This window comes from Gorilla gorilla, chromosome 1 (assembly GCF_029281585.2).
Source record: "Gorilla gorilla gorilla isolate KB3781 chromosome 1, NHGRI_mGorGor1-v2.1_pri, whole genome shotgun sequence".
Classification (NCBI taxonomy): domain Eukaryota; kingdom Metazoa; phylum Chordata; class Mammalia; order Primates; family Hominidae; genus Gorilla; species Gorilla gorilla.
This window is the reverse complement of record NC_073224.2, coordinates 205,905,170-205,932,024: the sequence shown is the minus strand read 5'-3', so window position 1 is coordinate 205,932,024 and position 26,855 is coordinate 205,905,170. Positions and strand designations below refer to the sequence as shown.

At 43.5% G+C, this 26,855-nt stretch overlaps 1 protein-coding gene across 2 annotated transcripts in view; it reads right to left on the bottom strand.

Annotated features, from left to right (window-relative positions):
- Positions 1 to 26,855, bottom strand: part of CSMD2 (CUB and Sushi multiple domains 2) — a 647,961-nt gene that overhangs the window by 512,532 nt on the left and 108,574 nt on the right. For both annotated transcript variants that reach the window (XM_055391224.2, XM_063700513.1), the window contains exon 3: positions 10,712 to 10,824. In XM_055391224.2, the coding sequence (XP_055247199.1) occupies positions 10,712 to 10,824 (113 nt within the window). The remainder of the gene's footprint in view (positions 1 to 10,711; positions 10,825 to 26,855) is intronic.

The following is a 26,855-nucleotide window of genomic DNA, read 5'->3' as shown; positions in this document are numbered from 1 at the left end:
ATCGGTTCTAGGGTGCAAGCTTTTCCATATTTTAATATCTCTGAAATTAGGATGTGTCTTATAGTCAATGGCATATCACACTTTAATTGGCAGCATTTTTTTCTTTCTTAATGGTACATCAACTAAAGCTGGATCTTACGACTGGGGGCATCTTAGAGTCAAAGAAATATGGTATCAGGTACCTTGAGCCTAAATCTCTTTTCTTGCCTGGGCCTTTCACATGGGGCAAGACGATCATTTATCCATTCACTTGTTTAATCGGTATTTGTTGAGCACCTACTATGTGTCTGACCCTGGGCTAGGCACAACTGTGAAGAGTGATCCTAATAGCTTACACAACCACTTAGTGAGTGTTTATTCTATGCCAGGCATTATTAGGAGCACTTGATGTGTTACCCCATTTCTTCCCTACAACAATCCCATGGAGTAGGGTTTATTATTCTTATTGTCCTCCTATGATAAGGGGTCAGAGGAGGTTAAGTGACTTGCTCAAAGTCACAAGCTGGCTACTACCTGGACGAGTTGGGAGTCAAGTCTTCCTTTAGACCCTGAGCTCTGACTTCGGTGCTCTATTGAGTGTTCTTCCTGTCCAGAAGCACACACAAGAGTAGAGAAGGTAAACAAGGAACAGAAAATACATGAGTGATGCACGTGATAGAAGGAGAAGTGCAGGGAGCCAAGAGGTAATAGAATAGGGCTGTTGTGCACAGGGGCAGCCTCTTGGATTTAGTTTAGGCAGAGAACAGAAGAGAAGAGTTGGGTGGTAGTGGTGAGGTGGCTCAGGAGAGGGGACTCAGTGTGTTTGAAAGACAAGTGGGAAGACAGAGTATGGTGCATCTGAGAACTGGAAGGGGATGGATGTAGGGCTGATGCCAGAGGTTTTGATGGCCAGGTAAGGAGTCTGGACTCCATCCTGGAAGCAATTAAATGGTCGGGGATTTCCGTTGTTGTTGTTGGTTTGGTTTGTTTGTTTGAGACAGAATCTTGTTCTGTTGCCCAGGCTGGAGTGCAGTGGCGCAATCACAGCTCACTCCAGCCTCAACCCCCTGGGCTCTAGTGATCCTCCTGCCTGAGCCTCCTGAACAGGTAGGGCTACGGGTGCATACCACCATGCCTAGCTAATTTTCTTTTTAATATTTTGTAGAGATGGAATTTTGCTATGTTACCCAGGCTGGTCTCAAACTCCTGTCCTCAAATGATCCTCTGGCCTTGGCCTCCCAAAGTGCTAGGATTACAGGTGTAAGCCACCACACTTGAAGGATTTAAAGGGCTAAACCCTTTAACCCAATTAAAGGGTTTCAAGTAAAAGCTCTCTGAGATCTTTGCTCCCAAGCATCCAATGAATCTCTGAATCTTTTGTTGGATAGTGAATGACCACAGACTCCCAAGAGGACGGTTCTGAAGTAAAGCTCCAGAACCTTCAAGTTGTTCAAGTTGAGTACTGCGAAAGTATGCCCAGGCAGAGGGGTGATCAGGATTAGAACCCAGCCTATACGCTATCCACTGAGCCATATGCTCACAGGACAGTGTCTTCTCAGAGTAGCCACTTTCATGTTGCACAAAAGCCTTATATAGACTAGTAGGGATCCAGGTCAGGAGATGCAAGCAATAGCTACCACTGCAGGACTCCTACTGTGTGGCAGGCCCTAGACTAAGGTATCATGGTGGCAGAGAAAACAAAAAAGTAAGTGATAGTTCTTGCCCTCGGAGAGCCACAAGATTTGACCAAAGGTTTTGTCAGGGGAAAGAACTGTTTTTTTTTTCACTCCCATAAAACCCACCATGGCTTGTTATATTAGCTTCCTTTTACTGAGTGCCTACTATGTGCCAAATGTCACCCTAGATTCTTTCTAGACCTTGTCATTCATGCTCACAGTCCTCTTGAAATGGAGAGAAAATTACCCCATTTTTCATAGGAGGAGTCTGAGAGGTGTAGTTCCTTATCTAAGCGCATACACTGGGGATATGGCAGAGCTCAAACTTGATCTCCAGAAACCTAACCGGGCATGAGAGCGATTTTCTCCACGTGGTAGACAAATTGGTTGTTTTTGAATAGCATCTCTGTGCCAGGCACTTGTCACGCACTGACTCCTTTAATCCTCATTACAACCTATTAAAGCGGGCATTATAGTTTCTGTTTTGCAAAAAAATCATTTCAGGGAGGTTGGGAGACTTGCCCAACGTCTCACAGCCAGCCTGAGGGAAAGCTAGGGTTTGGATCCACATCTCCTGTCTCCTGGGCTTATGCCCTTACTTCTCTCCCAACATTTTTAGGTTTCAGAGCTCCTTGAATGTAGGGGCCACTTCTTATTCTTTCTTGTATCCTCAAAGCCTACTTTGGGACTGATATATAGCAGGCCTTCAGTAAATATTTGTTGAATGAATGAAGAATGAATGAATGGGGACAGAGAAGTGAAGCAGAGGTACACCGTATCTGCAAGCAGGCAGCTGCGTGAGAATGCTCCTTCCTCCTCATCACTGTTTCTCCTGACACCCTGACAGGAAGAGGGTCACGGCACTAGAGTTTGGCATAATATCATCTTAAAGCTATGTTAATACTCTTCCCCAAAGGGGTAAAATATTACTATGCATGATGAACTATTTGTGGGATTATTGAGGACGTGATATGAAAATCATCCTGATTCTCCACTTATTGAGAAGTGCTGCCCAATTTGTCTCAAATGTCACATCTCTATGTATTAATTTGCTACTCCACAGTACTGATTAAAATGAATGTTCTCCAACTCCCAAGGCAGAGCCATCGGAAATGGAACAGGTTCACTCAGGAAGCACACACCATCCCTCCTGAGCGGAGGAAATGGACATCTATCACCTCCCTCCCTGGAGGAGGGCATTGGCCTGCTGTTCTGCTGTTCTGGCCTGGAGTGGCTTAAATGCTGCAAATTGCATATTCAGTGTATGTCTATCTATATATATGTGATCAAATGGCTTCCATTAGCCCAATTTTGAGATGTCTGCATAATGTCCCAGAATTGGGGAACTCTTTTGGAATGAGGAAATTGTCTGAGAGGCTGAGGCCGAGAGAGAGAATCAGCAGGTCTAATTACAGGAAAAAACAAAACCAGGAAAGGCCCATTTCTCCCATGTACTTGCTTCCAATTCCATCTCTGGACCCCAATTTATCTGCATGCACAGTGGCATGATCACCTCCAACCCTACTCCCACCTCCAAACATCACAGAAGCACACTGTGTTCTGAGGCTTGCTCCTAACCTTCTACATCTCCTGGAACAGCAAAACGGGCAGCTCTGGCTCCATCTGCCCATCCCTCACAAATGAGTCTGTCTACCCTGTTGCAACACGCTGTGGTCCTTATACAGAGACGATATTACTGATCTTCCATTGGTAGCAAAAGCATACCAGGGTTTTGTTTTTTTTTTTTTTTCCAGAAGTGACACTAAGTGGAGCATGTCTTCTTTCTCCCTGCTCCCCTTTGGGAGGGGAGATAGACTAGGGAGAGAGCACAAATCGTGACAATGAAAATGAAGCTTGGATGAAAGTCAAGGACTGCACACAATATGCGCCCAGTAAATATTAGCTCAATGAACGAAGAAATCTCTACCATCAACTTAATGTGTGAGGTCAACCTCTCTGGGCTGTTTTTTTAGGTGAACTAGGGGATCGGGGTGGCCACAGGGCATCTGTAAACTCCCTGTGAATCTTATGGAAGAGTTGTATTTGTGTGAGTACGTGTACACGCATGTACGTGTGTGTCACAGTTTTCAAATCCATGACCTCAAAAGCCTAGGGCCTATTTGACTTCTTACTAGGACCCTTAGCTCTAAAGCCAACATCTCTGATACAAAGAGAAGAGGCCATGAACAGACTAAGTTCCTGGTTTGGCCTCATTAGCTCCCATCCACCAAGTGACAAAGCCTGAGACTTCATCCCTATCCAATGGACACAGGCTCAAGCAGTGCCAGAGGCTCATGAATATGAAGAACACTCTGCTTCTTCCCTCCAAAAGCCACGGTCTGGCTGTAAAGCTAGACACACCACGAACAGCTGGATTAAGGATTTTATGCAAACTCTGGAGCCAGGGTACTGGGGTGGGGCTGGGATTGTGAGCTATGAAGCTGACATATTCCTTCCCTCCCCTGAAATAATCCCAGTCAAGTAAGGTTAGGATGAGAGTGACTTAATTAATTAGCTGACATTTATCAAGCACTGACAATTTGCCAGGTCCCATACTGAGCACATCTTGTGACTTGTGTATTCTCTTCCTTAATCCTCACAACAGCTCTAAGAAGTAAGGTATTATTCTTATCCCGATTTTACAGGCACAGAGGCTGGAGCTCAATGAAATGACATAACTTGCCCAAGGTCAACCAGCAAGTGAGTGGCAAGATAGGATTTGATTCCAGGTGTCTGAATTCAGAACCTGAGATCTTAATTCTTGTACTATGCCACCTTTCCCCTTATGGTTACCAAGGAGTCCACAAAAAATAAGGGAAAATAAGGGTACATCATCCTTCTAAGATTCTTCATAGAGACAATTAGTGGAATAGAACTGGTCTGATTTTTAAGGAAGCCTATAGTTTGATAGTGAGATGTCCAGATCACAGTTAGACTTAGCTAAACAAAGAAATACCTGTTTTGAGAGCTAGAATATTAAGTAGATCTAATAGACTGAGACCCGACACTCAGAGATGGGCTCTCCTTCACAAAAGTGTCAGAGTGCACGAGATCCATGCTGCTAAAATGCAGAGGTGCAACCAGGATTAAGCACTAAAAACCTGCAGAGACTCTTCCCTCACTGGCATTTCTGATCTGCCCATCACGCTCGCTTACCTGGCGATCAGTCTGGAATAATCGGAAACAATCCCATGCAAGAGTTGGGAGTTGTGTGTGGGGAAGGTGGGAAGTCTGGGGCTAGGGTGAGAAAAAATGACCAAATGGCAGGAAGACTGGAAACATCAGATAGGGACACACTGGGGGTAGAGTGGGGAAGATGCAGGCTTCCATGAACTCGGAGTGACACATGGCGAGCATCAGAGAGCCAAAGACAGAAAGGGAGTCACAGAAACCAAGATCAACACATCTGGGTTCCAGGAGGATTTAAAAATAAACAGTAAAATAAAGCTAAAAGAATAAGGTGAGCCTTTAAATGAACATTTATCTAATCTTCACACACAAAAAGCCTCTCCAAGCATGGCACCAAAAATAGATAGCATAAAGGAAATATTAAAAAATTAAAATGTAAAATGAGTGGCATAAAAATGAAAACTGCTGTACCTCTAAAGGAAACCCATTACATTAATATCCTTAATATGCAAAAACACTTACAAAGAAGATAAGAAAAATTCTAACACCCCCATGGAAGAGTAGGCAGAGACCAAGAGAGAGGATTTATACAATTATCAGTACATGGCCAGTAAGTGATGACAGGTGCTTCACCTTACCTACAATCAAAGAGATGCCAATTATCACAACAAATGGGATGTCATTTTCCACCCATTTTAATCCATGAAACAGACTTAAAACTCAACAACATGTAACACTGGCAAGGTGGGAGGAATGGGCTCAGGCCTGCTTGTGTACTGTTGGTAGAAGAGTGCGTTCGTATAACCTTTCTGAAGACACGATGGAATTATGTATAAAATGGAAAATCTACATACTCTTTGACCCAGCAATTGCACTTCCAAGAATTTATTCTAAGAAGATAAATAGATGAGGGCTTAAATTGTATGTACAAGGATGTTCTTCACCTAAATGTCCACAGAAGATGACTGGTTAGATAACTATGGTATATGCAAACCACAATGGCTTCCTCAGTGATGTTCATTAGAAAGACAAATCAGGGCTACTTTCATTAACACAGAAAAACGTTGGCTTCATTAACCAGATTACAGAATTGCACAGATAGCATAATCCCAAGTGCACACGGATCCACACCTGTGTGCATATGTGTGTGCGCAGAGAGATGTCTAAATGTATATTCATTGGAATGGCAGAACTGAGGCTACACCTGGGCAGACAGCCCTACCTGGGTAGAGCAGAACATGGGCAGACGTGGGAGTCAGGAGGAGGAGGAGGAGGTAAGTGGGGCGAGGGTTCCTGGGGCCTATTTTCAGACTCTGTGCTGAAAATGGGATTGTCAGATCTAGCAACTGAAAATGCAGGATGCTCAGTTATATTTAAATTTCAGGCCCAGTGTGGTGGCTCATGCTTGTAATCCTAGCACTTTGGGAGGTCGAGGCAGGCAGATCGCTCCAGCTCTGGAATTCGAGACCAGCCTGGGAAACATGGTGAAACCCTATCTTTACCAAAAATACAAAGAAATTAGCCGGCTGTGGTGGCGCGTGTCTACAGTCCCAGCTCCTTCAGGGGCTGAGGCAGGAGGCTGAACCCAGGAGGTCGAGGCTGCAGTGAGCTGAGATCGTGCCACTGGACTGAAGCCTGGAGGAAAACGTGAGGCCCTATCTCAAAAAAATAAATAAATAAAATAAAATAAGTATATTTGGGGTATACTTACACTAAACATTATTCCCACTTCAAAAATTTGAATAATTTAAAATTCAAATTAACTGAGTGCCCTGTATTTTATCTGGCGACCCTAGCTGAGAAGCTCAGGAACACATCTCTTGTTGCCTCCATGGATGACCCACACCAGCCTGGAAGTTCCCACATCCTCCCCTGCCTCTGGCTTATCTCCAGTTTACCTGCCTGTGAAATGGAGTCACTAGCCTCTGCCTTACTCAAAGAGTTTTGCAGAAAAGCCACGTTAAAATTCCTGGCCATCAAGCCCTAAGCTGCACACAAAACTTCCCTGAGGCTCAGCATGTACTTCTGTAAGATGGATAGCAATGTCTGTCCACAGGGTTGTGGTGGGGGATTAAATGAGATAATGTATGTAAAGTGCCTGGCATACAGTCAGTGCTTAATACAGGTTGATCCCCTTCCCTCCCGTCCAGCTGCTGCAGCCCACGCTCTTGCCCCCAGGGATTACAAACCAAGCACCTTCTGTCATCTCAGGGTTTGACTACCGGCCTTTTTGATCTCTTCCTTGCAGCGGCAGCAGCCGTGGGCTGACACTCATCACCTGACTTCACCTTTCTCCAAAATCCCTAGCAGCAGTTCAGTTCCTTATCTATACTTTTCACATTCTGGATGAGGGTGGAGGAGAATCAAACTCGCTTTGATAGCAGACATTTGGGGATGTCAGCCAAGAGGAGCTACCAAGAGCAGGGCCCTGATGCCATTTTGAAACGGACACAACAACATCATGAATAGCGAATATAAGGAAACCATCCTGACTGGAGGCAGCCTAGGCTGGAAGTGGGGGCCTCTCCTTTGAAGCCTGTCTGTCATTCTCCCTGCTTGCCACCCAGCACAAATGTCCAAGGGGACTCTGCAATGGAGGAAGGGGGCTGAGCTCCTTCCCTGAGAGCCAAATCTTCATAAATTCCTTTTGACTAGTGAATCTCCCCTCCTCCACCCCACAATGAGGCTCAGAGAGCTTAAAAATCTGCCCAAGGTCACCTAGTGAGTCAGGTACAGGTTCAACACGATTCAGTTGCCTGTTGAGTAAGCTCAACGATAGAGATCCCAGGGCATATATCAGGTGGGTATGCTCACAGCAGTGGCTGCCCCTACTCATGCCTCCCACCTTCCATCCTTGTCCATCCACTGTGGGTGTTCCAAAAGTAAGTGCAACTCACATTTGTCCAGATGCATGAATTGCCACATAGCCCAGTCCCAAATCAAATTAATGAGCTTCAGTGATAGCCACAGCCTTGGCTTATGGGTGTCTGACTCCTTTGTTAGCACGGACACCTGTGACCCACTTTACCATGCAGTACAAAACAGCCAGCCACACATCCTGCGAAGTTTGCAGAAACCCTGCAACAGGTGACTGCATAGAGACTCGCTTGGCTACAGCAATCTGTTAGCATTGGTCTAGCCTTTGCAGGGGCCTTGCTTACAAGGCTTTATTTCCTTAGTGCCAATGACTTAGAGACCTGACATCATTATGTGGCTAAGGTGAAATAGGCTGTTCCTTCTGCCCTGTGAGTCTTGCTGTGGAATGTTGAGCATTCTCATGCCTGGACTGCCTCACCTGTGCCAGGCAGGTGAGAGGAGGGATCCACTGGCCTCTAATGTATCCCTAATGTTTTGCAATCTCTTTTGAATCACCGGCCTCTTTGTGAATCCGATGAAAGCTCCAGCTCAGCTCTGTCCAGTAAAATTTTCTGCAGTGGTGGAAATATTCTGTATCTGGGCTGTTCTACATGGCAGACAAGCCACATGTGGTTGCTGAACATTTGACACAAGGCTAGTGTGACTAAGAAACTGAATTTTAAATTCTATTCAATTTTAGTTAATTTAAATGTAAATAGCCGTATGTGGCTAATGGCTACTGTATTGGACAATACAGCTGTAGACCAGGGGTAAGTAAATTTTTTCTGCAAAGGGTCAAAAAGTAAGGATCTCATTGGCTTTGCATAGGGTCTCTGTCACAATAGCTCAACTCTGCAGTTGTAGTGCATGAAGACAGCCACCAAACACATGTCAACGAATGGGCATGGCTGTGTTCCAATAAAACTTTATTTACAAAAACAAGCTTCTGGCTAGATTTGGCCAGGGGGATCTGAGTTTTCTAATGCCTGCTGTATATTCTCCCTAGAAAAAGATACACCCATCCTCAGAATTTTTGTCTCTAATGTCATGGAGTTTACAGACCTCCTGTTGCCCAACTACAGACCCTGCTCATGATTTCCAGGTGACAGTGTCTGTTTTCACGGGACTCTGAATGTGCCCTCAGATCTGCTCTGCTTAATGAGAAGTGCTTGTGCCCCTAACAGGGCAGTGTGGGCAGGGACACCTTTTTCCTCAAGTCTCAGGGAAGCCAGGGCCTCAAAGATCGACCAGGACTGAGAAATGAGGGCACCATGAGAGCCTAGGGCCCGGCCAGTTCCCCCATGTGTCAGTCACTCCCAGCATCTTTGCTGGCACCTCTTCTAGTGTCCCTGACCCAGTCTCCCTTTTCCTGGCCCCAGGTCCCAAGTGCAGTCAATGTCCCCAAGGCCAACCTATTGTGGAAGGAGCTAATGGCCAGACAGACTTTAGGAAGCTTCTGAAGAGGCTTCTCCTAGTGAGGAGCTTGTTGCTCAAACTTGGAGAGAATTACTTTGGATTCAGGGCCAGGTTGAAGGAATAAACAGGATGACAAAAATCACAGGCTTGATATTAGTAGGAACTTTTTTTTTTTTTTTGAGACAGAGTCTCATTCTGTCACCCAGGCTGGAGTGCAGTGCCATCTCCCAGGTTCAAGCAGTTTTCGTGCCTCAGCCTCCCAAGTAGCTGGGATTACAGGTGTGTAACACCATGCCCGGCTAATTTTTGTATTTTCAGTAGAGATGGGATTTTGTCATGTTGCCCAGGATGGTCTCAAACTCCTGGCCTCAAGTGATTCACTCGCCTCGTCCTCCGAAAGTGCTGGGATTACAAGTGTTAGCCACCACACCCGGCCGAGATCTGATCATTTTTTAAAAAGAAATTAGGCTATTTCAGGAATCCTCACTTTAAGGACAGGTCAGTCTTTGTCAGGAGCCCTCAGTTAAGGTAAAATAGAGTTATGTCAGAAGCCCTCAGCAAAAGACAGGTGGAACTTTCTCAGGAGCCTTCTCAGCAACCTTTAGTTAAAAATAATTGAAGCCTTCCCAGGAGCCCCCAGTTGCTCAGGTTAAAGCATCAAACCATCTCCCCTATACCCCCTGCCACCAGGGGTGGTTTTTTGCTAAGGAGGCAGAACTTGTCCTCTTTATGCATTACACCCCTGGCCAAGACAGGGAGTATCTGTTTCTGTATTGCTATAGCTTCATTCAAGAAAGCATCGCTTACTCTTTAAGTTCTTAAACAAAGGCAAAGGCAAAAAAAAAAAAAAAGCTTTTGGATATCTGGCATGCTTTACTAGGGTATTATGTCATTACTGTTATTAATTATCATTAACAGTCTTAAAATATGCCTATTAATGATCTTAACACAAAATAACAGTGCAGGTCTTAGCCAAGAGTGGCATAATTACCTATTAATGAGATGTAAATTTCCCAGGGAAATGACAGAGATCTAGAAGTACCACCTTCTGAACATAATAAAGTTAATAATAATAATAGTGTATAATCTGAAGATATTAGTGTTAGTTGAATTCTAACACCATATTTAAACAGACTGAGAGAAGTACAAATTATTTGCATAGCGCAAACCAAAAGCCCCTAATCCATGCTATTAAGGAAAAATCGATTGTTCTTCTCTGAATGATATAAAACTGACTCTTGGCAGTCACTGTATGGTGTTTTCAGCTGCTTATTTTATTTCTTTTACTTAGGGTTTATATGTCTTTTATTTTCAAAAACAACCTGAGGTACCTTATACAATGAAGCCCAATATAAAACAGAATTAAAAAAATAAAAACACAACAAAACCTAGTTAAAGGGGACAGAGAAGTAGATGTTACCAGGCCCTCAGGATAAACTACCGCACATGAGCTTTGATTTCAATTCTCAGTTTCCTGGGAACCAAGAGGGACAATTTAAGTAACTGAGTTACTGGTTAGTAACCAGCCTTGTTAGGACAGGCGCAAGCTCTGGGTATGAAGAATACTTCCCTGCATCTGTGAGCAATGCAGTCCTGCTTGTGGCTATTAGGACATCACATCTCCGGCTCCTGTGGCCGATGAGGGAGGCACTTACCTTCATAGGTGGCGTGGAAGCCTTGGGCACTGACTGCATAGTCGCTGATGAGGCGCAGAGAGAGGGTGGTGGCTGCACTAACAATGGTGGCTGGCAGCTGAAAGCCTGTGAGCCTGAAAGACAAAGAAGTGGATTAGGGAGAATGACCCCCTTGGGAAACTACACATCCACGAAGCATTTATTGAGTGCCTGCTGGATACACAGTGCTGATTTAGGCACACAGAGGGTGTTCAAAGACAAAGTGATTCTCAGCAGAGGTGATGAAAACCAGCAGGCTTCTGCCCCAGAAACATGAGGAAGTGACTCCCCCAAAGCCATGGTCTAATCCCCAACCTAGAGGCTTGCCTGCTTCCTTTGTGTTTCCTCTCTTCTCCTTTTCTGATTTCTTTTCCTGTCTCCTCTCTTTCTGGCTGAGGTCCTGTGAGGCTCTGGGTATAATTCCCCATGAGTTTACAACTAACAATTGCCAGTAGACAATATTTATTCACATAGTAAGGGAAATAGAGCCAACTCCAAGTAGAAGAATGAGGATGCTTCTTATCATAGACTTTATTCTTTCAAAGGAATGTCTACTGCTTTTATAGAAATAAGTGCCTATTAGTTTTTAAAGAAAGCAAAAAATAAAAAACCAACACAATCTAGAAATAATTATTCCTGACAGTTGACGTACAAAGAGATGGTGGGATCAATAGATGGAATCATATTCAATGAAATAATTTCATACAAATGGGATCAAACTGTGCGTGCTATTAAAATGAAAATGTTTAAATTTTCTTTCTGGAATTTAACTGAATAAAAGGAAACAGGTGTGAAGCTAAAGGAATTGTTGAACCTGAAATAATACGCTGTTAGCACAAGATAATCATTTTTAAAGATTCCTCTAAGGGAAAAAGATACCGCTGAACACTTGGAAATACATTGAGGAAAGACCTTGTCCACTGCTGGGCATCCATGCCTGGTGACCCTCACAGGGACCTGATTGTGCACACAGGTCATAGTGAGGTGGCCAGTCTCCTACACACCTTTGTCCTTAACCCCCTCTAAGCCTCAGCCTGCCTTACCACACCCAGGTAGGAATCTAGGAGGAATTTCAAGGTTTAACTTTGTCCCCATTTTTAGGTAATTTGAAATATCCGTGGTTCTCCTGGGTGCCACTGTATACCTCCTACTGCTATACAATATCTTGATGCCCAGGATATCCACTGAAGGGCATGAGTATTGGGCTCAGATGAGTTAAACCAGATATTTGTTAACAGACACTGTGAAAACCCTTATGCTAGATGAAGCCCTTGTCCTTCCCACCATCCTAACCTTGTGGGATTCATGTTAACTCAGAATAGACTCAAGAAAAAGCAAAGAAAAAAATGATCAAATTATGCAGCAGGCAACCAAATAAGTTTCAAGGGCATCTTCTCTTCAAATATAAACACATCCAGCAAAAGATCCCTACCTCACCCCATATTCATATACTCTCTCTCATCAAAAATGTATACATAAAATAATGAAATCATACATATTATAAGGAAACAAACTTTGTTTAATCATCTTATGCTGGGGAAAGGCCTCCTAAGCAAGACATGCAGAGGACTCTCTTTGCACCTATTTGCCCTGTCAGTCTTCCATGGGAGCTGTCCATGGCATGGAGTTCTGATGGTACTCCACCTACCCACTAGCCACAGAGCTAGGTAAATGATCAATCACAACATACTAGCCCTCATTTTTATGGACTGATTCAGGGTATGGGGAAGAGGGAAGAGACCATACCACCCAAGCAGAGTCATTCTGAGTCCTTCTATGGGATATAATATACAGACTCTGAAAGCCTTTTATTTTTGGAGCTTAAACTACTACAATATAAGCTTGAGACTCCCAGCAGCCTTTTCATCATCACACAGAGACTATCTGCTTTAGAGAAAATGATATCGCCAGATAGATATAAATAAAAGCTGAGCAGTGGCAAGAGAAGAGAAACAGAACCCTGATGATGTATTTTTCAGATCCTTAATCCATGCAGCGAGATTCATCTCTTCAATGCCCAGTTACATAAGCTAACATTCTTTCTTTACTTTCTTTTTTTCTTAAACTAGCTTGACTTGGTTTTCTATCTCTTGAAATTGAGTGCTAATGGATACAACATAAAACCCCAGAGGCCTTAAAGGACAATATTGATTAATAACTACATGAAAATTAAAAGCATGTATGTGTGACAAAAAACTGTAAAAGATAATGAGAAAAGTGCAAACTGAAAGGTTACGAATATGTGACAGGAGGAGGATTCGTATTTATAACCTAGAAAAAGTTCTTACAAATCAGTAAGAAAACGGTAAACAGGAGGAAAAGAGCAAAATATACAATACAAATTAATGATCCACCTAATTAATATAAAAATGTGAAAAACTGAAACCCCAAGACTCATTTTTCACCTATCTAGAGTTGGCAAGGGCTAAGGAAAACAGATCCTGCACTTAACAACACGATAATAAGGAAATACTACAAATTACACACACGCATTTGACACATTAAATGAAATGGGCACAAACTTGAAAAGCACAAACTACCGTAAGTTTCCCAATATGAAACAGATCACTTGAATAGCCCTATAACTATTAAGGAAATTGAATTAGTAATTTTAAAACTCCCAAAAAAGAAATATCTAGGCCTGGATGATTTCACTAGAGAATTCTACCAAACATATAAAGAAGAATTAACACGAATTCTACTCTAATCTCTTCCAGAAAAGAAGAACAAACATTTCCAAACTCATATTATGAGGCCAATATTACCCTGGTACCAAGCCAAAGACAATACAAATAAAGAAAAATGAAGATCAATATTTCACATGAATACAAACACAAAAACCTTAACAAAATATTGGCAAGGAGAATTCAGCAATATATAAAAATATTTTTACACCATAACCAAGTGGGGTTGTGTCTAAAGATGCAAGGCTGGTTCAACATTTGAAAAATCAATCAGTGTAATCTACCATATTAACAGGTTAAAGGTAGAAAAATCACATGACCACATCAACTAATGCAGAAAAAGTATTTGACACATTTCAACACCCGTTTGTAGTTAAACGAAAAAAAAAAATTCAGAAACCTACAAATAGAGGGTAAGTTTCTGAACTTGATAAAGAACATCTACAAAAAAAAAAAACAGTAGCTGACATCACACTTCATGGTGAAAGACTGAATGCTTTTCCCTTAAGATTGAGAAAAAGGCAAGGATTCAACAACTCAGTTAGAAAATCCGCAAAAGACATGGAATAGACATTTCACCAAATAAGACATATGCATGGCAAATAAGCACATGAAAAGATGTTCAACATCACTAGCCTTTAAGGAAATACAAATTAAGACCATGAAGAAATATTACTACATACCCATTGGAACAGCTAAAATAAAACACTATAGTCACGATACCCAATGCTGGTGATGATACAGGAAAACTGGATTCCTCATACAATGCTGGTAGAAATGCAAAAACATGCAGCCACTCTGGTAAATAGTTTCGCAGTTTCTTTAAGAGAAAAAAAAAACCACATAACTATACAACTCAGCAATTTACTCCAGAGAAGTGGAAACTTATATCCATTATGCCCCAAAACCTATGCATAATTGTTCATAGCAGCTTTATTCCTAATAGCCCAAACTGGAAACAACCAAAATGTCCTACAATAATAGGTGAATGACTAAACAAACTGGAGTACATCCATACCATAGAATACTACTCAGCAATAAAAAGGAATGGACTATGAATACATGTAGCAACGTGGGTGGACCTCAAGGTCATTAAGTCAAGTAGGGAAAAAAAGCTAATCTCAAAAGATCACATGCCATGCGATTCAATTTATATAACATTCTAGAGATGATAAAATTAAAGAGATGGAAAACAGATTAGTGCTTGCTAGAGATTAGGAATGGTAAGAGGAAGGGAAATGGATATGACCACAAAGAGGTAGTATGAGGAGATCTTTGGGTGATGGAATCATTCTGTGTCTTGATTGCAGTGATGGTTATGGGAATCTGCATGTGATAAAATGACATAGAAGTATACACACACTGCACCAAAGGCAGTTTCCTGGTTTTGAGAGTGTGCTATAGTTACATAAGATGTAACTATTGGAGGAAACTGGGAGAAGGGTACATGGAACCTCTCCTGTGAATCTATTATTATTTCAAAATAAAAAGTTTCATGAATACAAATCTACCATATTGACTTCTGATTAGCTCCAGTCTTGAGAATGCCTCCTGATTCCTATTTTATTTACTGTTCCTAGCATAAGAATATGTCAATCTTGATGTTTATCATACAAGTTACAGGCTATGACACATACAGTACCCTTGCCTGTTCTAGAGGCTGCTTTTCATTGTCTTGCTGGACACATACACCCTTTCCCTATGGTACATACACCCTGGGTCTGGGGAGTAACATTGCAGAGATCTACCTGCCTTGTGTCTACCCAAGACCATGCTTCTGTCTGTGAATTTCCCCAATAAAATACCCTTTACCAACAAAAAATTAAATTTAATAAGTTTTAAAAAATTATATCTATGGCTCATATTATATTGCTATTGGACAGTACTCTAGTCCTCCATTAGATCAGACTTACACTCAGTCTCCCTGGATTGGGCTTTGAGCTTTGTCTTTTCCAGGCCCCTCACTCCAGCCGCCTCCTATCCACTCCAGCCTGTATTGCACCCTCCCCGCCCCCACCGGCAGCATTGACTGCAGCCTTGCTGACTACCAGTACCAGAACTAAGGCCATAGGGCCCCCGTTAGCCTATTCCTTGGCTTCCTGTTGACTTGCCCATGCACCAGTTGCCCTTTCCCTCCCCCAAAATATTCATATCTTCAGTGACAGACTGACATCATCCCATTGGACCCTATGGATTAAAATAGTAAATTGTCCCCAGCAAGGCCAGACCTATATCTGGTTCCCCAGGCCCCATCCTAGCAAGCTCTGGTTGTCTCTATCTCCAGGTGGGCCCAATTCACAGCAGCTGCAACTTGTCTCTCACCCATGTCTACCAGAATTATGCCCTTGGGTGCCCTCCCAGACACTCAGCCTAGGGACCATCCTTTCCTTCAACTACATACAGCCTCATGGAGGAAGCTCAAACCTCACCAGGGCTTCTCCTATGAAGTCCTCTCTGAGAATGGCATTCCTCTCACTAAGCAGAAATTGTTGATTTTATTCCCCAACTTAGTTCCAGGATATTTTTGCACTGCCATTAAAGATTCCTAGACCCTAGTTTCTCGGTACTATATTGACGCAAGCTGTGAATAGCTAATGTACACTGTCAACAAACAATTACAGTTTTATCACTTACAATATATGGAATTGCAGCTTGCTAGGCATTTTCTCTAATCAGATATTTACCACTGCTCTGCTCTTTCCCAGGGTTGGTAGATAAATTCCAGCAGGGAGGATTCCTCAAAGGCGCTAGCTAAGGCTGGGGGAGGGGATGGGAAATTGAATCTCCCCAGCTGGATACCTGAATCATTGCTCACCCACCCACTTATCTTTGAGATCGATTTTAGACACGCTGAAGACCCCGCAGTTAGGAGGAGCTATGGTGTTGCATGACAGAATGAGCAAATAAAACTTTCAGACTTTCCCATCTTTTATCTGACAAGATTAAATACCATATTGAAAGGAGTGAGGTATCCTTCAATAGTGAAATCCAGACTTAGCAGAGAAATGCAGTAAAATGATGGCAAGGCAGGTGAGAGTCCCCTGTTGCTATGAGTTATCCTCCTTGCAGACTCTAAAATGCACAGAGAACAGCATTTTGCAAACAGGTGGCATAGCCAAACGTGTAAAACAATACCCATCTTCTGCTTTCCATCAGCCTTGTTGTCTTCTCATTTTCTCCAGTGTCTTTTCTTTGTTTTTGCCTTCCTGCCAAAAGTAACCCAGAGTCTGGAAAATGGGACGGCCAGGACACCATATACTCCTCATTTCTCAGCTCAGAATCTATCCACAGCCTCCCACTGTTCTTAGGATTAAAGCCAGAATCCCTAACGAGGTTCACAAATCCTGCATGGCTTGGTCCTGACAGAGTCTCTGCTCTGTCTCCTGCCTGGCTACAGCCCCCCAGTCTTCTTTGGTCAAGGCCATCCCAAGGGCAAAGGAAGTGGTCAGCCCAAAGTGCAGGCAATAAGGGCATGAATTTCCTGTAGGGAATTTGAAATCAATAATAAAATGGACTTTAAAAGTTCACTTCTTATCACCACGCATCCATGTTCTAAATAATGTCAGTGATTAAATACTCTTCCCCTGCTTTTCTCCCACTCCCTTCCTTCGTACACCTCTGGTTTCAGTGCCTTCAATTTGCCATGCCCCATCTTCAGGGTCTTTGCACACACTGTCTCCCATTTAGAACACTTTCTAACCCTTGGGATTTGTCTAATTAACTCTTTCTCATCATTCAAATCTTATCACGAGTGTCTCAACGTTACTTCTAGAAAGGTGCATTCCTGACATCCCAGACCAGCCTATTCTGCATGCTCAGAGGTCCCAGTGAAGTCACTGGTATGGTTCACCTTGCATTTCCAGCTTTCCTTCTAGACAGAGTGGAGCAGCACCTCCCATCCCTGTGGAGGTCAGGCCTGGCCATGACACCAGCTTGGCCAGGGAGATTTGGGTAGCAGTGAAGGTCGCTGTTGCCAGGAGGGAGGCTTGAACAGCCTGTGTACCTTTTGCTGAATTCCCTTCCCCTTATCCAAGGTCAGTGATCCTTGGCCTCCGCAGCCACGGTCTCTGAGCAACTCCCCTAAGCAGAGAGCCCCTGCAAACCTCTTTTGAATCTGCAGCATGAGCAAGAAATAAACTTTTGGTGAGTTAAGCCATTTCAATTTGAGGGTTGTTTGCTACCACCACGTTTTCAATTGTAGGTTTTGTTACTACCACTCAGGTATGGTGAGGCCAACAGATCAGAAGACACTGCCGCTGGAAAGATAACACAGTTTCCTAGAGGAAGGGGCATACTATGCCATGCAGGGCCACAAGCATGTCAGAAGCTCCAGCGTCAGTGACAAGGCAGAAGGAGCCTGGGAAAATGTGGGCAAGAGCCTTTATTGTGGTTTTCCCAAGAAGGAATGGGCAAGATCACGTAAGCAGCTGAGCAGGTTTAGGATTGCCTAGTTTGAATAATTTCAGAGGGCACCAGGGTATGTGGACCACCCTTAGCTGTCTGATGTCTGGCCCTGGGTAATTAGGGCAGGGGGATAGTAGATAAACAATGAGATCTCAATAAAAGAGGTAGAGGCCAGGCATAGTGGCTCACACCTGTAATCCCAGCACTTTGGGAGGCCAAGGTGGGAGGATCACTTGAGCTCAGGAGTTCAAGACCAGCCTGAGCAACATGGTGAAATCCCATCTCTATAAAAATGTTTTTAAAAATTTGTCTAAGTGTGGTGGTTACTCAGCTAAACTTGTGGTCCCAGCTACTCACGGGGCTTAAGTGGTCCCAGCTATTCAGGAGGCTGAAGTGGGAGGATCACTTGAGCCTAGGAGTTCGAAGCTGCAGTGACCCACGATCGTACCACTGTGCTCCAGCCTGGGCAAAAAAGTGAGATCCTGACTCAAAAAAAAAATTAAATTAAAAAAAAAATAATAAAAGGCTTAGTTGTGCTCTACCCAATTGGGATCATCAGTTTGCATATGAAAGGCATACTTCCGGGAGAGCTGTTTGCTATTTTAGGTCAACAAAGCCCCAAGATGTCAAAGTATCAGAAAATACAGACAATTAAAAAACCATGATTAGTACACAGAGTATAACCTGACCTATCCTGACTGACATCCCTTTTCTTTTCTTTTCTTTACTAGCACTAACCATAATTCCTAATTAGATGTTTATTGGGGTAAGTAGTTTTCATTAAGGTCTCCCTGACTAGATGAAAGCACCACAAGAGCCATGGCTGAGTTTGTGTTGCTCACCTTGCATGTGTATTTCTAAATGAATGGATAAATGAATGAATGGCAGACTATTTGGTGTTTCGAGGAGCAGCCACACAGAGTCTTAGGTGACTCTGATGCTGGCAGTATAGACAACAGGAGGGAGAGACATCCAGACTTGGGCTAAGTAACACTTAGCGACATGGCAAATCCCCCTCACACCCATGAAATGAGGCGAGATATAAGGAAAAAGCAGACTGCTTCAAACACCTCCACTTCTTCCTAATCATTCCAGGAAAAATAAAAGGGTGGGAGCTTTTATTTTAAAGAGGGTATTAGGCTGTGTGCAGTAGCTTGTGCCTGTAATCCCAACATTTTGAGAGGCCGAGGCAGGAGGATCGCTTGAGGCCAGGAGTTCGAGATCACCCTGGTCAATACAGTGAGATCCTGTTTTTCCAAAAACTTTCAAGAATAGTTGTGCATGGTGGTGCATGCCTGTAGTCCCAGCTACTCAGGAGTCTGAGGCAGAAGGATTGCTTGAGCCCAGGAGTTTGAGGCTGCAGTGAGCTATGATCATGTCACTGCATTCCAGCCTGGGTGACAGAATGAGACCCTGTCTCAAAAATAAATAAATGGGCCATTTATTTATTTATTTAAATAAGGAAGAGGGGACAGAAGAAAGTGCCGGACTGTACACAAAAGGACTCCCATTCTAAGCAGAAGGACTTGAACTCCCCCACCAGAATTTGGCTCGGATACAACTGAGCTTCCTGCCTTCAGGTGTCACTGAGGCCTTGAGCACATCAACAATGCCCAGTGTGGACTGAGACCTGAGGGTCTTCCTGGAATGCCAGGTCTATGTAAGACCTTGCTTGGGAGAATCCCAACAGTGGCTGAAGTTAAATTCTTCCCCTTTATGCATGGGACTCAAAGTCAAATTGTTTTTAATGCAGGAATATGACATTTCTTCCACCCAAGTGAAGTGTCTGCAAATTCCTACCCATGGAAATGAAAGCTCATTTTCTTACTCCAGGAGTTTGTGCCCATGTTTGAGAACTTCAAGGCTCTCAAGTTGACCAACTACTCACTTCCTCAGGCTGGGGTCTCTTGGCTTTGACGTGCCAGGCTTGAAGCAAAGAGACCCTAAAAGACCCCTCACCCTGTGGGGTGAGGAACAGTTGAAGAAAGTGGGCACATATAGTCTGGGGTCCAACAGAGTTGGCAAGGCAAAGGATAAGAACTGTCTCCACATCCTTAGGGCCATGCTTGACACAACAATGTCCTCATGAAATGCTTGGCAAGGAAGAAGGACCACAGGACAGAGGCTCCAGAGAGACACACTTGGGCTCCACGCACAGAAGAACACTGGCATTCACATCTGCCAAAGGTATGAGCGTGCCACCTCTCAAGTTCAATCCAATTTTAATCCCTCAAATATTTACTGAGTGGCCACAGGTCTCAGATGCTGATCCTCAGAGAGGAGGAGGAACATACCAGGTTGAATCTTGGGCCAAGCTCATCAGAGACATAGCTTTGCTTTTGCCAGTCAGAGAACCAGTGAGAAAGGCCATAATGAAACTCTGATCTCAACAAACTCCAACCTGGAATTATGGAGTCTATTAGTACATCGGGTTGACCCCATTACTGGAGTAAATGTAAGTCTTGATTCCTGCTTGATAGAAAAACATAGAAGACAGGAAAAGACGGAAGAATTAGGCTTTGTCCAAATGTCTTCCAGGCACATGGAACTTTCTGGAACTGTCTGGAGTAGGGCGGCTGGCAAATCAAAACACTATCTGCCAAGACTGTCAGTGTGACGAGTGTTGCTTACACTTACTCTTTTATTCCCAAGGTCAAATTGGCATGTCATTTTTCATATCACTTTGATGTGCTAACAGCCTTAAATGAGAACCATTCAATAAAAGCCCAGTTTGCTATATCACCACTTATTCCTGAATAATTCTATATTAGTTGGGCTCTTTAAGATTGTCTCTGTGCTGCCCCAAGATCTGGAGAACCATGTGATAAACCCCCACTTTTCACAACTTTCTGAGGATGGAGGCAGAGCCCTGAGTCGTCCCTGAGTGAGTGTTGCTGGGACTGGTTCCCTAGGCCTCAAGTGAAGTAAGAGATCTGGATCAGCTAGAAGGACATAATGATCAGGAATGACAGAGATGGATGGCTCTCTGGGTGACATGGCCCGAGGCTTTGCCTTGCAAGACCTGGCCTGCCTTTCTTTCTACCTCAGCTCATGGCTCTCTCCCCTTTGGTCTTTCCCCCTCTACCCACACTGGCTTCTTTTTTTTGAGAAGGAGTCTCGCTTTGTGGCCCAGGCTGGAGTGCAGTGGCGTGAACTCGGCTCTCTCCAAGCTCTGCCTCCGGGGTTTCACACCATTCTCCTTCCTCAGCCTCCCGAGTAGCTAGGATTACAGGCCACCACCACGCCCGGCTAATTTTTTTTGTATTTTCAGTAGAGATGGAGTTTGACCATGTTAGTCAGGATGGTCTCGATCTTCTGAACTCGTGATCTGCCTGCCTTGGCCTCCCAAAGTGCTGGGATTACAGGTGCCCGCCACCACGCCCAGCTAATTTTTTTGTATTTTTAGTAGAGACAGGGTTTCACAGTATTAGCCAGGATGGTCTCGATCTCCTGACCTCGTGATCCACCTGCCCCAGCCTCCCTAAGTGCTGGGATTACAGGCATAAGCTGGCTTCTTATACTGTCCTTGAAGGTGCCACATCTCTTCCCAACTCAGGGCCTTTGCAGATGCTGTCCCTAGGACTCTGTGCCCAGATGTCTCCCTTTGCCACCCAGGCGGCCTCCACCTTACCTTCCCCCCAACCCTGCATTAGCTTTTCAGGGCTCACTTTCAGCATCAGTTCCTCTGGGAAAGAGTTTAGGGATCCTTGATAAATGTCCTCAGAGAATAGAGTACTTCTACTTTGTAACATTCATCCCAATGATCATGAATTGATTTTCTTACTGAATTGTTATGTATCTGTCTTTCCTTCTTGATGGTAAGTCTCTTGGAGGCAAAGACTATCTATAACCTTTTCACTATATCACTAGTGCACAGCACATATTAGATGCAATATAGAGTCAATAAATGAAGGTTTCACTATAAGAAAGCAGGCAGAAAAGGCCTGACTGCTATCCTTTGAAAGGCCAGCTTACAAGTATAATCCCTGTCTGGCATCTGGGAACCGGGATTTCAGGAGGGTTCCCTCCATTTCTAGTACTTTCAAGAGAGGTCTAAACAATTTGTACAAACATTATGGTTTATGCTGAACACCTGCTTTCCACCTGGGAGCCTAGAATTTTGGTATGTGTCAGGAAGAGGGGTCTAGGTAATCATCTCTGTGGGAAAACCCTGGGCAATGAGTCTCTGCTGAGCTTTCCTGGTTGGCAATATTTCATATGTGTTGTCACAATTAGTTGCCAGGGGTTTGAAGCACGACCTGTGTGACTTTGCCAGAAGAAAACTCTTGGAAGCTTGTGCCTGGCTTCTCCCAGCCATCGCCCCAGGATGCACCTTTTCCCCTTGCTGACTTTGCTCTGTATCCTTTCACTATAATAAATCATAGCCATGGGTACAAATTTATACTGAATCCTATGAGTCCTAATAAATCATGGGGGTGGTGATGCAGACCCCCCAACACAGAGACTGACAAATTAATACAACCAGATTTTTCTGGAAAGTACCAAAACTAGGTTATTTTTCAAAGCATGTTTCTAGAGTGTTCACCGGTTAAACAGAATTGGGAAATGCTGGGTTAAACAAAGCAAGGATTTTTGAGAAAACAAATAAAAAATAAAATGCGTAGGAGGACTTTTAACAAGCTAAGTTAACATAAACCTTCAAGGCTGGAATAGATTAGGTAACAGATCCCAAACCCATTATATTATAGCCCCTTTTATTCTTAAAGCATCCTGTGGGCTGGGGTTCTGTGGAACCCTCTCTGGGAAACAATAGGCCCAGAGAATGCAGGTTATTATGAAGCTGAGGCTGTTGCTACAACAATCATGAGGCTGTTGCTATGTCAGCCATGAGGCTGCTGACACTCCCTATCTTGAAAGTTCTGAAACCCAGAGTGACCAAAGGTCTGAGATGTGGTTCTGTGCTGCCCCAAGATCTGGAGAACCATGTGATAGGCCTCCACTTCCAAGGGTGATCTATGCATGTCTCTTCTTTGCAATCTTAAAGAGCCAAACTAATATAGAATTACCCAGGAATAAATAGTAATATAGCAAATTAGGCCTTTATTATTGAATGGTTCTCATTTAAGGCCGTTAGCACATCAAACAGTGATATGAAAAAAGACATACCAATTGACCTTGGGAATAAAAGAGTAAAGGTAAGCAACATTTGTCACACTGACAGCCTTGGCAAATAGTGTTTTGATTTGCCAGCAGCCCTACTCCAGACAGCAGCCACTAGTTAGATACATAAACCATTAAGCTAAAAACAGAACTATCATTACAGGCATCATCTAGTAATTTGCAGGTAATTGATGGACATTAGTCATAATCACACACCATACACACACACACACACACACCCCTACAAACACAGGTTTTCACTGGTAATTCCCCTTTGCATTTCATCAAGAGCTTCTAAAACTGGGAAATGTGGAAAATCTAGGCTTTTTGTGCCTTTCTATATATACATCATAGACTCCTTTATTCTTAAAGCATCTTGTGGGCTGGGGTTCTGTGGAAATCTCTCTGGGAAAGGATATGCCCAGAGAAGGTAGATCATGGAGCTGAGGCTATAGCTACATTAGCTATGAGATCACTGACACTCTCAGTCTTCAACACCCTGAAACCCAGAATGAGAGGAAGTCTAAAGAGATTATTCTTGTGCTGTCTCAAGATCTGGAGATCCTTGTAATAAACTCCCATTTAAGAGGGCAATCTTGTATTAGCTAGATATCTGCTGAAAAAACCCAACTTATGTCCAAAGGATCTTGTCTAGAATGTCCCTGCCTCTCCAGAAAACATCTACTGGCTCTGCAAACCTCTGTTTTCAGCTGCACATGTGCGTTTATTTTTGGAGGCCGGGATACCTGTCTTAAGTATGACTGGATGGGAGCAAAGCTAGACCTCCAAATCCCCATATACAGTACACTTTCTAGGATGTGGACTCTCTTTAGAAGCAAGATCTGGAGTCACAGCAGACCCACCTGCTGAGGTCTAAAAATAGGGGAGAAGCACTATGTTCAGAATGCAAATCCTCTAAGCACACTCGCTCCGTCAAAACTCAGGGGTGTTTCCCATTGGACTGCAGCGTCTCCTTCTGCAGCAGGGAGCCCTCTTGATGTGCTCTACCCCAACAGTTCCCAAATCATGTTGCACAGAATACTATCCAATATGATGTTAGTAGGTTTGCCTGAAAAAAATAAGTAATTTTGGGAAATGCACCATGGTTCCCAAACGGTGCACCAAGGTGCCCCAGGGCATTGCAGTGAGTTTACAAGGGTAACCAAGGACTATTTTAAACTTTCAAAGGAAATAGTGGCACTTAATATCTGCTGGACACACAAACTATTAGCTCAAGGTGGTTCACAATTTCAGTGTAAAGCTACCTTCTGTTAGATGACATCATATCTTTGCAAAGCTTTGGTAGTTGGTGTGATGGGAATTAGGGACCATGTGTGAATCAGTGTGGAACAGGATATGCAGGTGGTAGTGTCCAATCTGAGTCCAAGGTTTGAGAATCTTTGCAATGACCAACAAGGAAACACATACCATTAGCAATCAATTGTTATTTAACAATTATTTAAGGATGAAATAAAAATATTTTTCTTTCAATTTATATTATCTTTTCAAACAGATACAGAGTTGTTGGGGTATAAATACTTATTCAGTTATTTGGACCTAACTACTTAATAAGTGGAGCTAATAGGTATTTCTTTTACCCATGGAGCACCGTGGAAACATTATTGAGACACTAATGGCACCTAAGAAACTTTGGGAACCTTTGCATTACTGTATGAAAAGCTTTGGAAAGTCCTGAATAATAGACAAATACAGTTGGATCCAGCATACCCCACACTTCTTGGTTCAGTACATGCATGAATAGCTTTATTTACGACATCATTTGAGAAACTAAATAGATGTTACCCATGATTTGTCTCTATGATCTGATAGGTTCACAAAAGAGATTAAGGCTGGCTTATTCCCACCGGTAACAATTACAAATTTTTCTCATCAATCATTCATTCAACAAATATTAATTGTATGCCCTATTAAACGCTATGTACTATGCTTGGTTCTCAGGATAAAAATTCCTAAGACGTGGACTCACTCTCGAGGGATTTACCCTCAAATGGAGGCATTTACATTAATTTATCTAGAAATCCAGCCAGTTCTCATCACCTTCATTACTACCATCCTGGAACAGGACACCTCCATCTCTTGCCTCAATTACTGCAGTAACCTCCTAACCAGTCTTCCTACTTTCCCCCTAGTCCACCTACAGATTCTCTGTAACACAGCAGCTTCTGTGATCATCTTAAGTCAGATCATGTCACTTCTCTGCTTGAAACCCTTCCAAAAGCATCCCACTCGATTTGGGATAAAAGCCAAAGTCTTCATAATGGTCTAAAGGCCCTAGGGAATCCTCTGCTGCCACTACCCACTCCCACTCCATCACCACCATCCTTATCACCAACTACCTCCCCCTGCTCACTCACTCTAACCATGACGGCGCTTGCTGTTCCTAAAACACACCTGGCAAGTTCTGCCTCAGGGCCTTTGCACCTGCTCTTCTCTCAGTTTCCTCCAGCTACCTCATCTCTTCCCCCAGATATGTATGGCTTGTTCCTTCATCTTCTGCAGGTCTTTGTTCGCACACCCTTTACACCGAGGCTTTGATAACTATTCTACTTAAAATTGCAACCCTCCACTCCTCCTGTCCCATTTCCTGATTCCCCTTGTCCTGCATTTTCTCCTAACACTTATCATAATCTGATTTCCTATATATTTGATCACTCCTTATTTATTAAGTCTACCTTTTCCCACCAGTGTGTGAATTCCACGAGGGCAGGGATTTCTATCCATTTAGTTCACTTATCTAACCCCAGTATTGAGAACAGCACCAGATACACCATAGGAGGTAATTACTGAAGACACAATTATAATGCAATATAGTAAGTGCAGTGATAAGGACGCATCCAGGGAACTTGATGCAGCAGCCTGAGCTGATCTAAAAAGATAAATTGTTAGCCAATCATCCAAAGGGCATGGCGGGCTGTGGTAGGATACGGAGGTCATCTCAAAGAGGATGGCACAAGCAGAGGAAAGACAAAACCCAACTTTACGTGTAATTTATAAAATTGTTCCCCAACTAATGACAGGAGAACAAATGGATACAACCAGATGTTCCTCCTCCACTTGTTTGCCATGACTGCTTAATTACCAGTCTCCTCAAGAGAGGGGATTTTTCTGGAGGCTGCTCAGCCTTCTAGCAGATGCAGACTTCATTTACTTCCACAGAAGCCTGAAAACCCCTGAGCCAACTTGGTCTTCCATGACAGAGACTGAAGTATCCAGCACCATGTGTCAGGAGGTTGGCAAGGATGGAAATGGGGAAGGAAGCTTTGAGGAAGAGAGGTCGTCATGTTCCAGAAGCCTGCCTCCCACTTCATGGCCAATGCCTTCTGGCAGTGGCTATGCAGCAGCTGATAATAATGATGAAGTTTGTTATTAACCCGTGCACAGGTGCCGCCTTCCATATCTACCTCCCCTAAATCAGGCTTAGTGACATCACCCATTTAGGAATGGAAACTGCTCTCTGTCAAGGCAGCCCTTAAAGTTTGGACCACCCAAGGGGGTTTGACGGAACAGCTGAGATTTACCCAGGCCCTCAGATGGTGCCAGGCTAGGATTTGTTCCTTGTGTGCCAGAGAGACACAAACAACAATTATAAAAATATCAGTGAATGGTCAGCAGACTCTGCATCCTGAAGGCTTTGTACTCACCTACCCCCTCGGACAGCTGCTGAAGCCAACCTGGGGAAGGAGCAGGTGGAGCCTCTGAGAATTCTAAGAAGGCAAAAGATGCTGAACATGCCTGCAAGAGGATGGAGAAGATGGACAGAAAGAATGAGGGTCTTCTCCTTACCTGCTCTGTACCACAATGCCCTTCCTGTTGGCCGCCAGAGCTGGTTTTGAGCACTGCACCTGGTTTGAAAGATTAGGTCTCCATTTAAAGACAGCACTTTACAGTGTGCTACA